This window comes from Silurus aristotelis (genome assembly GCF_946808225.1).
Source record: "Silurus aristotelis genome assembly, chromosome: 25".
NCBI classification, from domain to species: Eukaryota; Metazoa; Chordata; class Actinopteri; order Siluriformes; family Siluridae; genus Silurus; species Silurus aristotelis.
In genome coordinates, this window is record NC_139598.1 from 13,850,866 (window position 1) to 13,865,272 (window position 14,407).

Sequence of the window (14,407 nt, forward strand, 5' to 3'; positions counted from 1 at the left end):
CTTTTTTTTTCTACTGTACTTTTAAATTTGGAGCATTGTTTAAGTTTAGATATACATTATAACATTACAGACTGCACTTTAAAGTCACAACACTTATATAAACAAAAGTATTGTGTATGTGTGTAGATAGCTAGATAGATAGCTAGCTAGCTAGATAGATAGATAGATAGATAGATAGATAGATAGATAGATAGATAGATAGATAGATAGATAGATAGATAGATAGATAGATAGATAGATAGATAGATAGATAGATATTTTCTCTAATCTGGTTAAAGTCCTTATTAGCTTTACTTGACAAAAACCCCCCTGGACAATTGTATACTTTTCTGTTGCAGTGACAACATATGACCAGTAGATGGAGCAAAACGCTACAAAGCCAGGAGCTGTTCAGTGTTTTTCAGTGCTGAACTGAATATTCCTTCCAATGTGTCAAACTTGGGAGGTTTATTAATGACATTCGACCCGAACATAACAAACTTCCACTATTCATTTGTAAGAGATCGAGGGCAGTTATTCTGGCTCAATCGCTTTATTAATTTAGCTGCAATGGATTCATCGCATGATGGGTTTTTCATCATCCTTTAGAAAGCAGATTGTTTCTTTTATTAAGGTAGCTGATGCTAAATCTGTGAGGTTATTCTGTTATACATAGGGATTGGGAGAAAACACATACACACTGCTGTACATTGCATACACACTGTGCGCTTTTTTGTTTTTATTGCCCATGTTGTCAATGCTGATTATGCATCATACAGAGGTGACATGGGAGGACCAGCAGAACATGCACAACGGTTTGGTCCACCATAATGGCCATCCACTGCCGCCAGGTTGGTCCTGCCTGATTGGACTTTTCCCTCCTCTTGTGTGCTTTCTTCTTCATTTCTTCTGGAAAACACTTTCAATCCAATAATTATCCAAAGACTAAATTGCACATATACACTTAATAAATATATGTTGCTAATGCAATAGATTTTTTATTTCTATAATTAAATGGACCGTTTTTTGTAGCATTTCAAAATGGATTGCAATTGTACTTTTTTCCTCTCCTTCGGTTAAACCGATTAAGATTGGTATTTTTTAAAGATGGAAATAAAAAAGATTAGTACCTCCTTTGGAACGTACTGTAGGTTAAAGAAAGTTTCCAGGCCAGAAAAAAGACAACAGAAAGTTAAAAGGAAGAAACTAGCTGCATTGCTGACACGGAACCATGTGAGGATTTTCCAAGCTTTATTTGATGATAGATCTTTTTATACAAGGCTAAGACTGCTTACAAACATTTCAGACTTAATAAAAGTAATTATGGTGCTTTGAAGCAATAATATTTCTAGGTAAAGTTTATTTTTTGTGGCTTATTTTTCACTGTGGGTCAGGGGATGTTCTGTTCTAAAAAGAAAATGGCACAGTTGTTAAATCTACACTACACCCCCACATACTGTGGAAAGAGTGTGGAAAGAACAGAATCAGGAGTGAGGGCTTGTATCATGCGAGATTGACGAATAACATTTCTAAGAACATTTTACACAATCCAGAGTGACTTGGAAGCAAATTTGGTGCAATGCTGAAGTGTGCTGACGAGGAAAAGATACAGAGGCAGTCCTGATAGAATGCTGAAGTGTGTTGATTATAACGCATTAATTAACACTGATGGCCACATCAACAGTGCAAACAATAAATCAGACTTTTATTGTTGTATTTTTTATTGAGTTAAACACAATCACGCAGTGAAATGCTTGGGAAAAGGCAAAATTAGTATTAGAGGACGACTGATAATATTTTTTTTCTCGATTCATCAGGACCTGTAGTTGATTGCCGGAACTATAGTCTATGGCGAAAATCCATACCGATAAGTTTTTCTGGCTTTCGGTCTGTTATTCTTATAAGAGCGGCCTCTACAGGCAAATCATTGACACCACATGCTGTTTGTTTTTACACGCGAGACCATGTGGGGAGTGCATGGAGTGCTATATTGTATGTATTATTAATAATTTATTAATTATATAATTATATTTATTATTTTTTTTTATCTCTTTTAGCACATTTTTTATGATTCAGTACTGTTTTTTTCTATTTTTGTAATAAAGTTTATTATCAACACTATGAGGACAAAACGAGTGAGAAAGCATGAAACATGAACGTAATAAACTTGGAACAAAAATGGCTCGGTAATCGACAGAAGTGAGTTACTTAGCAAATATGTAACACAACCTTAAGGCTGTATATAAATAAAATTATTGCTCAAACAAGGATGTGCTGTTATGGAAAACCTGTGAATAAACAGATATGAACCAATGGTGAAACAGGGTTGGGAAAATTACATGAAGGAAAGCAAACACATGTAACACAGAGCTAATAATGAGATGCACTGGTAAAATTACATGAATTAAAACAAAATTCATGTGGGGCATGAAAGACTGATATAATTATAGAAGTCTGTTGCGCTGCATGCCGGCATGTGCTTCGTACTGGTGTGAATGGAGCAAAAGAGAATCTCAAAGGGGGATTTTATTTTTTGGGAAAGTGACGGTAATGCCACTCAAAAATCATGGCTAAATTAAACTGTCTAACTAATGTAAAATCTCTTTCTGAGGGAAGTGGTAGCTTAATGGTTAAACTTTGGACTTTGGATCCGAAGGCTGGTGAGTTCAATTCATAGCTGCTACTCAGGGGCCCCTGAGCAAGGCCCTTAACTCCATAGCTGATCAGTTTTAGAAATGGGATAAATGTAAGTCATTCTGGATAAGGTGTCTGCCAAATTCTGTGTATGTGGATGATAAACAGGTTTAGGATTACACCACTTTGAAGAAATTTGAGTAGCGGAAAGTATGCAACTTGGCAAACAGATGCTGCAAAGACACGTACAAAATATTCCTGATGTCACTGTTTCACTGTCAAACAAATCTCTATTGTTTGATGTTCTTGAATGCAAGTACCAGTGCAGCAAATTACTGGAATTAAGCAAGCTACCCTCAGATTGCAATTGCCGTTGTGGGGATCGCATAAATGTCTGCCTTCTTCTTTTAAATTGAACTTTGTTCCCTTGCTTGTGGTTTGACACTGAAAACAAATTGATTTCCAAATGAAATTGCTTCTCAGGGCTGCACGCTTTTGCTCGCTTTGCCATAGCAACGTGGCCGTGTTTAGCTGGGTAACTTACGACTGGCAGTTATCTCTTCCTGTCCTGAGAATATACGAGGGATTGAATCGATGCTTGTTTAAGTCTTTTTTTAGAGACTGAACTTGATGACATGATACGGGTCAATTGAGTAATTCCATAGAAACAGCTTCTTAATACTCTATATAAGGTACCATAGCTAAGGACTCACATAACTTATGTAATATAGAAAAAACAAAAACATCAGCTGGCATAGCATACCTATGTTATATAAAAAATAAAACCCAAAACAGCACGACTGGATTAAAGGAACACTGTATGGACAAAAGTATACGTAAACCTGATTTTTCCACCCAGATGTGGTTTTTACCCAAAATTTTAACACAAAGTTGGAGGCAGACAATTTTCTAGGCTGTCTAGCTTTCAATTATAATTATAGAATGTCATTGGGGCAGTAGCATTGCATTTCCCTTTAACTTGCACTAGGAGATCCAAACCGAACATGACAATGCCCCTGTGCACAAAGCCAGGTTTATTAAAATATACTTTGAATAGGTTGGAGTGGAAGATCTTAAGTGGCCTGCTGTAGAGCTCTGACCTCAAACCTGCTCAACAATTTTCTGGATAAATTGGAACTCTGAATGCACCCCAGGCCAAGAGAAGTAAGAAATAGGCATTTACTTGCCACATATACTTTACAGCTCAGTGAAATCTTTATTTTCGCATATCGCAGCTTGTTAGGAAGCAAATCTCATAGTGCAGGGCAGCCATGACACAGCACCCATAGAGCTGAGAGGGTTAAGGGCCTTGCCTAAGGGCCCAACAGTGGCAGCTTGGTGATACTGTGGCTTGAACCCACAACTTTCCGATCAATAAGCCAGAGCCTTAACTATTGAGCTACCACTTCCTGACTACATGACTACTGAAGCCCTTGTGGCTAAATGAGAACAAATCTCCTTAAGCACACTCCGAAATCTAGAGGAACATCTTCGCAGAAGAGTGGAGGCTATTATAACAGCAAACAGGAATAGGATGTTCAAAAAAACTTTTTTCCATATCGTGAAAAAAATTAAACAGTAGGAATGCATGATGTCATGGTTGGTCCCACGATTTTACGCACACTGTGTTTGCGTTTATGATTTATGGTAGCTGCAGATAACGGCAAATCTCATTAACACGAAATCCAGAAAGCGGAATAAAAAAAACAAAACAGCACTGTTAGCAGATGTGGGGAGGGGTTTGAATATGCAAAGGTGAGAGTGTTGTCCAATTAGTGTCATGTATTGCCTAAAGGACCACTTGAAAGTGTGTGTGTGTATATGCATGCGTGCGTGTGTGTGTTTAGTCAACTATTATTCTCCACTATTCTCTTTGTTCAGGGCTTTTTGCAGCAGCTTTTGCTTCCACAGGAGTTACACAAGCGCTTTTGAGTGGATCGTCTTCCTGTCCTCTTTTCTACACCTCTATCTGTTTTTTTTATCCTATCCTTCTCTCTTCAGGTCTCTTGGGCTCTGTCTCTTAATTCTATGCTCTCTTTATTAACATCCCTTTTAACATTTCCAGAAGATTTTTCCTTAGGAATTCACTTCAAACTCATTTTGTGTCTTATTCACTTCAAGTTTTTTTCCGTTACTGTTGTTGCCAGTGTTGTGGTTATTGTTGTTGTTGTTGTTTTTGTGGTTGTACCCCATTTTTATGTATCCCTGTAACCCAAACACCATACATACCTTTTTTTTAAACACTTAATCCCAACACACACACACACACACACACACACACACACACACACACACACACACACACACACACACACACACACCCTCTTATACCCATGTCCTCTGTGTTTGTGTTTGTTTATTGTGTGTATGTGATGTGATGTGATGTGAACCTCGTCTCCCTTCCTAAACTTAACACAATAACCCCCTCCGAAGCCATGGAGCCGAATACTTGGACAAACTCAGGTCTGTCTTTCCTTCTTTTCTGCTCCTTCTTTCTTCCTTGCACTTCTTCTTCTTCTCGTTCTCCTTCTTCTTTTTCCTCACTCATGCCCATTTCTGCTTCAGCGCAAAGAGAGTGTGTGTGTTTGTGTGTGTGTGTGTGTGTCTGTGTGTGAGTGAACGAGAGAGGGGGTGATGTCTCCAAACTGTCTTGCTCATGTAGCCGAACATCTGGAAGATTTTTTATTTGATTTAAAGTAACATAAAGATTTTATAGGTAAGTAGGCAGATGAGATATATAGCTAGACATTTTTGAAAGAAAATTGCAAAAAGCTAGTAGAGACAGACATTTGCAAATTTGAATGGCTAATTCCCCTTTTTTTAAGGATTCTCAGAGCGCCCAGTTGATTTTGACACAATGGCAAAAAATCCTCAGTCAGACAAAATGTCTCATTTTGACACACAATATTACTAGAGTATATGCTTTGTAAATACAACAACCCCATCCCCTCCCCCACCAGCCAAAGCCTTTTTTCCACTGCACAGAACTGGAATATTTAGTGCCAAGAAAGGGATTTTTTACAATGCCTACAAATCCAGGTGACAATTGCATAAGTTACATACATTGCATGAGGAGTGGTTGCTCATGGGTTAAGGCTCTGGGTTACTACTTGGATGTTCATGGGTTCAAGCACTGTTTTATTACTAGGCTGCCACTCTTGGGCCCTTGTGCGAGGTCCTTAAACCTTTGTGCTCCAGGGGCGCTGTATCTTGACTGACCCCAGATTCCCATCTCTGGGATATGCGAAGAAAGAATTTCACTATGCTGTAAGGGACATGTGACAAGCAAACAGTTTTTACCATTTTAGGGTTCACACTGTAGGAAAATAATTAACAATGTGCTAATTTGGTTCATACAAATAAGAAGTGTAGTACTCTTAACTCCAAGAAATCCTGTGGTTAATTTGTCCTTTTGCCCGTGACCTTAATTTTTTTCTTAATGCCATCATCATTTATTATCTTTGTATAGTTACATTTAATGTTGTGGAAGTTACTTCCTTGTTCACTTTTGGTGTTCTAAGTTGTATATTTATGGTGTAGTTATTTGTATTTTTTATTTATCGAAGTCTAATCATGTGTCTTACACTATATGGACAAAGGTTTATCACCCACTGTCCATAAGATTAATATGGGCTTTTTGAACATCCCATTCCATATTTAGTCCTCATTTGCTGTAATAATAATAATCCACTCTTCTGGGAGGATCTTTCACTAGATTTTGGAGTGCGGTTGTGGAAAATTGTGCTCATCCAGCCACTAGAGTATTAGTGAAGTCAGGCACTGATGTAGAGTGAGAAAGCCTGGGGTGCAGTCAGTGTTTCAGTTCATCCTAATAGGATTAAGATTAGAACTCTTTTGTAGGCCACTCAAGGTCTTCTACTATCTTCATGGAGCTGGTTTTGTATGTAATATGCGATATTGAGAACTGGTGTTTTGAGAATTGGTGTTTTTGGGGACAATACATAATGCATAATCTATTTCAGCGTTCTTGCATGCACATGCACTTGCTATACACTAAATGATTGGACCTGCAAAGTTAGACACATCTACTGTAGAAATTGGCGCATCTTCAAATTAATGCAACATAATGAATTTGGTTTAAATGTCAGACCCATGACTGATTGCAGTCAAATATTAGACTGCCGAATGGCAAATTGAGCAATAAAATAGGAATCCATGCATTTTTCCATATTAAATTTAATGATGATGTTATCATTGGTGATAAAGATGCTGCTTTTACCTTCGGTACTAAGACTGTTCCAATTCTTTTGTCTATTTGATGGAAAAAAAAGCCTAGAGCTACAATCCAAGTTTTTGTCCAGTTTGTGGCTTTTTTTTTGCCTTTGAATGTGCGGTGGAAAAAAAATATTTGGTTTGGACTTTTGGTTTATTAGTAATAGTTTTGCAAACATTTCATATTCATTTCATAATGTGCCATTGGACATACCATCAGTACTTCAGTAGTGATCTCACATTTGGTGTTACACAAAAAATAAAGTATATATCATCTAGCTATCGTGACACAATTTGCCTTTGTTACAGTTTTTTTTCTGCATATGATCCTATTAATAGTCCTCAATAACGGCAATGTATTATATAGTACTAGTTTTTGGTATTGTTGAGTAGAAAGTTGGAAGGATTCAAAATGTTTACCCTTTTAGTACATACATATCTTTGACCTAAACATTGTTCTGCCTTATCCAATTCCACTGGAATTGTGTTGCAAGTGGATAAAATGCAAGTGGATAAATTATATTAGGGTCAATATGATTAGATTCATGTGGTCAGTGGTCAAAAAATGATCAGCCACTCTGCGCATGGATTAATATTTTTCCCCAGCAACATCACTGATTCAGCATTTTTTCTGGTAAATTCAAGACGGATTTGTAATTTGATCTCACGCCGAGCCGAAACTGAGGATACACAGCTTTTCGCAGCTTCGTGGCTCACACAATGCGCTGAAAGATTTTTTATTATTATGATGATTTCCTTTAGAAATGAACCTGCAAAAAAATTGAGACTCAGCAAAAAAACGGAGCGAGTGCTCCACTAGAACACATTGTGGGTTATTTTTTTTCTTTCTTGTGGGAATTGAAGTCTATAGCAAAAGTGATGAAAAAGGATTTTTTGTTTTCGGGTCTTTGGGGCTTTCGAAAATAACTTTACCTGCAAATGGAAAATTGCTACCAAGCTTATTGAAACTAGGTTCGAATTTAATATGTTGCATCATTTCTGAATGTTTTGAACTGAATAAACATGAGATTTATCTGGAGTCATAGATGAATAAAGACTCTAGCTGGAGTGCCAATACTGTGCCAATCATATGCATTTGACAATTTGTGTTAAAGTTAAGATGTTTAAGAAGAATATGCTGAGTTAGCAATTATTTTTATCATTACGAATATAGCAACTTCATCATATCTACAATTCAAAAATATAGAAGTCTCTTTCAATCTTTTTTTATCAGTCTTTATCTGCCGGATACAAACACTCCCACATGCTGATCACAAACCTTCACATTCTCAACTGGGAGTGTTAAAGGCCTGTATAGTTTGCCCTGCTTTAACCATCCATGCTTCATTCACATCAATCATCACAAGCTATTTAAGCTAATGTTATGCTTGATGTGATGCTATCTGCTTTCTATTCTGCTAACACACACACACACAAACACACACACACTTATAGATGCATTTTGTCACACATACACTTACTATTGTTCACGTCCGGCAGGTGCCATGGACATGGAGGAGAGAACGCGGCAGATGAAGCTGAAGGTGGACAAGTACAAGCATGGAGCAGGCTCTGATTCCCGCCTGGAGCAAGACCACCGCTCAAAGGCAAGTCACTTAGCCATGAGTATGCACATACAAAAAATTTAGAGCTGCTTGTTCGTGCAGTGACCACGTAGCAGGAGCAGCACAATGCATAAAATCACACGCAAATCCGGGTAAGAACTTCAGCAATCAATGTGCACAGCAAACAAATCTAATCTTAGTCACATTGATGTTGCCTGGTTGCCAGAAAAAGATGGACAGCTTTAAAAAAACATCACACCTATTATAGCATTTATACAATCATCTGTCGCATTTATACAGTTAATAAGTTAAAAACCTTGCTTGAAAAGCCCAGCATTGGCAGCTTCGTAATGTTCAGATTTATGCTTTGATCACATGCACAACGACTTTACCACTGAGCTACAACTTCCTTATAACCACAATCTCCCTGAACAAGAAAGCATCCAAAATTGGGAAGTGGTAGCTCAGTGAATAAGATATTGGACTTCTGATTGGAAAGTCATGGATTCAATTCCAGCACCACCAAGCTGCCACTGCTGGGTCCTTGAGTAAGGCCCTTAACTCTCAACTGGTCAGCTGTATAACTCAGTTAACAGTTAGTTGCTTTGGTAAAGGGTATCTGCAAAAGCCTTAAAAAACCCTCAACACTGCTACACTGTCAGGGGTACAATTTCTCTGATACAGTGATCTTTACTGTAAGGGTGCATTGACTAGGCGTAATGTTATGGTACTATAACATTATGACCACTAGGTGAATAACATTGATTATCTCTTCATCATGGCACCTGTTAGTGGGTGGGGTATATTTGTGAACATTTTGTCCTCGAAGCTGACGTGTTAGAAGCTGGAATGGGCGAGATAAAGGATTTGAGCGTCTAGACGATTGGGTCAGAGCATCTCCAAAACTGCAGCTCTTGTGTGATGTAGGTCTGCAGTGGTCAGTATCTATCACTCCAAGGAAGGAACAGTGGTGAACCCGTGGGAGGGTCATTGGTGGCCAAGACTCATTGATGGAGAAATTAATGCTTTTAATGCTCAACAGTTCAGAACTGTTTTGGCAGCAAACGCAAGACCAACACAATATTAGGCAAATGATCGGTGGCCATGAAGTTATGCCTGGACAGTGTATATTATTTGGATTGTAAACTATATATTTACAATTTAAAACACAATTTAATACCACAGAGCATAGTGGAGGGAGTGATTGAGGGAACGATTTAAGTCACGATTCACACCGGTTTGTGTCATACATTCGATATTCTGACACGTTTCAGTACTTTACCGACTCTGATTTACACATGGATGCCTTTAAATTTTACTCATGCCACAATTTCTTTTACTTGTCCAGGTTAGGTGAAGCCTGATTATAAAAGAATGCCGGTACAGGATAGCGTAATATAAAGTAGACTATTTTAATAAACTTTGTCTAGGTTATCTAGGTACCATTTTACCTATAAAAACAGAATCCAGTTTTTTGAGATAATAGAAAATCAGGTGGGCAATACAATGGTCTCTTTGTGCATGCATAATTGTAAAGTTGACTAATATGTTTTTCACTTCTGTTCGGAAGTGCAATCGGTTGCTAAAACGTCATGTTAGCATCGAATTCATTCGATTACGAAAGAATAAATAACTGCTTCAATGAAAACAGGTCTTACATTTTAACTCAGAACATTCGTTAAATATGAGGTTGGTGTCTTGGCCGGCTTTACTGCTTTTCTGTGCAGCTCAAGCGAAAGAACATCTCAACCTACTTTCATAAAAATAGATTCCCATTTCTCCGAGCATCCTCCTGACAGCTTTGTTTAAACTCACCGCGATTGAAAACACCACACACATAATCTAGTGAATGTACCGCTTGTCCTGGTGCTTTTGCAAAAGTTAAGGCTGATTTAAAATGCATACTGTATTTGTATAAATATGCTAGGACAGATTGTCCAATTGTCTTTCTAAGGACTCGAAAAAAGGGCTCTTACGCATTGCGTATTATCTGAAAGACGCAGAGTCTGTTCTTTTCCTGCCAAATTAGTCATGTTTGTGCAACTTTGCATTGTCCAAAACCATGTATCATGAAGGACGCTGTTTATATCCATGGCGGTAGAGACAGGTTGTCTAAAAGGCTTCTGTTATAAAACCGGCACCATGAACAAAACATACGGCACTCTTAAGGTTGAAGTCTTTCGTCTGTGGAGCTTTTATGGGGTGTATTCAAATTAAGGAACATTATTGCAGAAGGATTCCAGTAGTTGTACTCATAATGTGCTTAACCTTTCAGTTGAAAATAACTGTTCATAAACATGGTCTAGATTTTATTGTAGACTGCTCTTATTTGTCAACTTGTGGGTATGAAATTTATTCAGGGTGGGGACAATATTTTATAAATAAAAATCTGTTTGATTAAACCTGAACACAGATATATTCTAATTAGCTAATGCAACTATTTTGTTATTGATACTAGACATCACAACAGGAAAGTAAGCACAAACTTGATATTGTTTTACGATAACACCATGTCCCATAGTGTTCTAATGGTTTTTGCCACATACACATCTAAACAATGTACCACATGTAAAGTATTAAAGTATTGTTAAAGACTGGCCCATGATATGGAATAAAAAAATAGAAACAATTAGAAAGATTAAATGAAAAAAAAATTATTAACAGTTAAAAAAATACCAAGAGGAATAATATTGAATGTACAAAATAATCAAATATAATTAAAATAATCAAAAAAATGTGGTGTAATATTGTTTATCCATTTATAGGAACATTCAGGGGAACTTTCATATCAGCATTTACACATGGACAAGGTTATCTTAGCAAGCGGAATAAATAAATAAATACTCAAACAAAATGACTCTTCATTGTCTGGAATGAAAAGCTGTGAAAAGAGAAGTGTGGCATGCAAGTACATTACAGTGAAACAGTGGCTTTGGTGCGATTGTGGACAGATGGCAAGCGAGACAGAGAGAAACGAGAGGGACAAGTGAAATTAATGTAAAATAGGCTGATACAAAAAGGAGATTTATGGGATGTTTACTTTTAGGTTTAATTGGCATTCACACCTGCACTCACAGGAGAAAATGGTTCTTCGTGGGTTTTAGGTTGAATCTCTGGGGGAAAGGAAATACTCTTGTGCATGAACAGATGTATGGATAAATGATGGATAGGTAGATCATAGCTTGATATTGTGGGTCGGGTGGATGGATGGATGGATGGATGGATGGATGGATGGATGGATGGATGGATGGATGGATGGATGGATCAAGTAGAGGGATAAACAAAGGGAGTGATGGCTGGATATTTGTTTGCATGTTTAGAAGGTGGTGGATGGATGAATAAACTGGAGGTTGGATAGATCCCAGGATTATGCAGGTATGTATGGGTTAGATGGATTGATAAGCAGATAAATGGATAGAATTGTTGTATAGATCACGTCATGATTTATGAATTAGTGGGGTAGAAAGACTGAAGAAAAGGATAGGTGTGTGAATAATGAGTGGATGGTTAGAAGGTGCTGGATTGGCAGATAATTGGTTAATAATTAGATCAGATGATTAAGAATAAATGAGTAGCTTGGATGGACGAATGAAACATTTGCTTTTTGGAGGGATCTATTAATGGACAGAGATCATAACATGATATTAAAATCATTCAAATGGATGGATGGATGGATGGATGAATAGATGGATGGATAAAATGGTAGACAGATGGTTTACCTAATCGATCACAGGATGTATGATTACATGGTAACTTGGATGAATCAATGTAGAACTGGTGGATGGATTCATGGAACTGATATCACAACCTGGTGCATTTGTGTGTAAGTATTTGGGAATGATGGATGGATATATGGATGGATGGATGAATGGATGGATGAATGGATGGATGAATGGATGGATGAATGGATGATTGGATGTTTGGCCAAAGATAAATTCAAGTTTCATATAAAGTTACTAACTTGTGCTTTTTGTTAACAAAAAGAAGTTTCATGACGATGCAATACTGTATAACATATTAGAAATACTGGTCTGATTGTATCCTTTGCTCTCTCTGTAGCATTCCGGCAGGGACGGGAAACACGGGTTGGACAATCTCTCGGCCAAATCTTCTGACAGCGACGTGAGCGACGTGTCCGCTGTATCGAGAAGCAGCAGTGCCTCTCGCTTCAGCAGCGCGAGCTACATGTCCATCCAGTCCGAACGGCCGAGAGGCAACCGCAAGATCAGGTGAGACATGCCCATAGGTCAAGGGGGAAGTTTGCCAGAGATGGGTGAATTAATTATTATGTACTTTTATCTGAAACTAAGGAGCAGGTCCGGGGTTGTCTGTGAGGAAAACCTCTGTTCTCGTATCCTTTATTGAACCAGGAAATGCTCTAATAATAATAATTTCCTGGATGGGAGTTCAGGTTTGGTTCTTTATAAGCTTTAATGGAGCCAAACACCTGAACTTTATTATTATAATAGACACCAGTCACTGGCAAACTATGACTATGAGAGTTTATGGTATTTTAACCTTTATGGTCTTATAGATTTTTACCAAGCAGAGCTTCTTGCCACGTTTCCTTCACCTTTTATATAAATAAAAGGGACATCCATTGCAATTTACTAACCAGAACATGTGTGGAATTAACCGTATAGTACTTTGTGACCTCATTGTTTGCATTTCATTTTTATGTTGCGCCAATGTCCAAATGAATCTTGCTGCCATTGTGGATAATGTTTAATTATTACTTTTTTATTTATTTTTGTCTGCTATTTCTTTTTTTTATCTGCATGGCGCTTGCTTTTCCTGTCCTAGAAAAATGATGCAGGGGTGGAGCCTCTCCCAGGATGGGGAGGAGCTTTCTGGGGAGGTGTTTCTTGAGGAGGAGGGAGGGCTGGGGAATGATTGTGGGAGCGGTGAAAATGCAAGGACACGTAGGGTAGATAGAGGGGCGGAGTCTATTGAGGAACCTGACCAGAGGAGGTTCTCAGACAATGACCTCAGGTAAACTGCTATCAACATGGCACTTTTTGTATCTACTGTTCTACTGTACCTCAGGCGTTTCTTTTTTTTTTTTTCTCAATCTTATTTTTTACTGGCCTGAATGAGGATACTGCTTTTACCAATTGAATTAATATAGTTTAAGTTATGCAAATTAAAAAACAATTTTTTTTAGGCAAGCCAGAGGAAACCTATAGTCAATAGGTTGTACTATCAGATCAGGGGATTGATTTAAGATTTGATGTGATTCTAGAGAAAAAAAAAAAGCTATTAGCATATAATCTGATATTTCCTTATAGGTCGTTCTTACTGTTGGTTTTTTTTGTGTTGCAGTCAGGCTTAAATTAACTTTTTTTATTATTAAGTTTATTATGCTTCACTTCAGATGAATATAAAATCAATCAATACTACCATAACATTATTGTATGCTAAACCAACTAAACATGCCAAATGTTTAACCTCATGGTTGGCTAATGTGTTTTTATTAACTAATATCTATGGTTGGCAATAGTATTTTTTTGTTTAATATTTGTTCAGCAATTAAATAAACTATTAAAGTAGTATTCAGATTAGTTACAAGGAGCATCTTAGATTTGTAGGAAAGATACCAGAGCTTTTTGGAAATTTTATATATAATATTGCATTAATTTGTGAATATAGCTACCTCAAAAGGATGAACTGTGACCAGTTCTGGAATTTTGAGCATTAAATTCATCTATTGGTGTATTTGTAAGTTACGATTCAGACAGCCATTTTACAAAAAATTATATCTTATCTGTTTTTTTCAGCAAATTCAATTAAACATGTCATTGTAAACAAATGTCAATGTAGCTGAACATAAGTCTTTATGATCAGATCAGCTGATTACATCTTGAGTACACATCTACTATATACAGGTGAGATAACCCACTGAAGCATGTGTTAGGCTTGTTATAAACTGTTTTTGGGAAGTCCAAATCTTAGTGCTGGCTGGCAGATTTGTTTAAAGGATGTACAAACACTGGCAT

General features: G+C 37.4%; 1 protein-coding gene across 25 annotated transcripts in view; it reads left to right on the top strand.

The window, feature by feature from the left end:
- rims2a (regulating synaptic membrane exocytosis 2a) overlaps positions 1-14,407 on the top strand; it is a 183,131-nt gene that overhangs the window by 131,432 nt on the left and 37,292 nt on the right. For all 25 annotated transcript variants that reach the window (XM_083529819.1, XM_083529828.1, XM_083529830.1 and 22 more), the window contains 2 exons: positions 8,347-8,453; positions 12,471-12,640. In XM_083529819.1, coding sequence (XP_083385945.1) covers positions 8,347-8,453; positions 12,471-12,640 — 277 coding nt within the window. The remainder of the gene's footprint in view (positions 1-8,346; positions 8,454-12,470; positions 12,641-14,407) is intronic.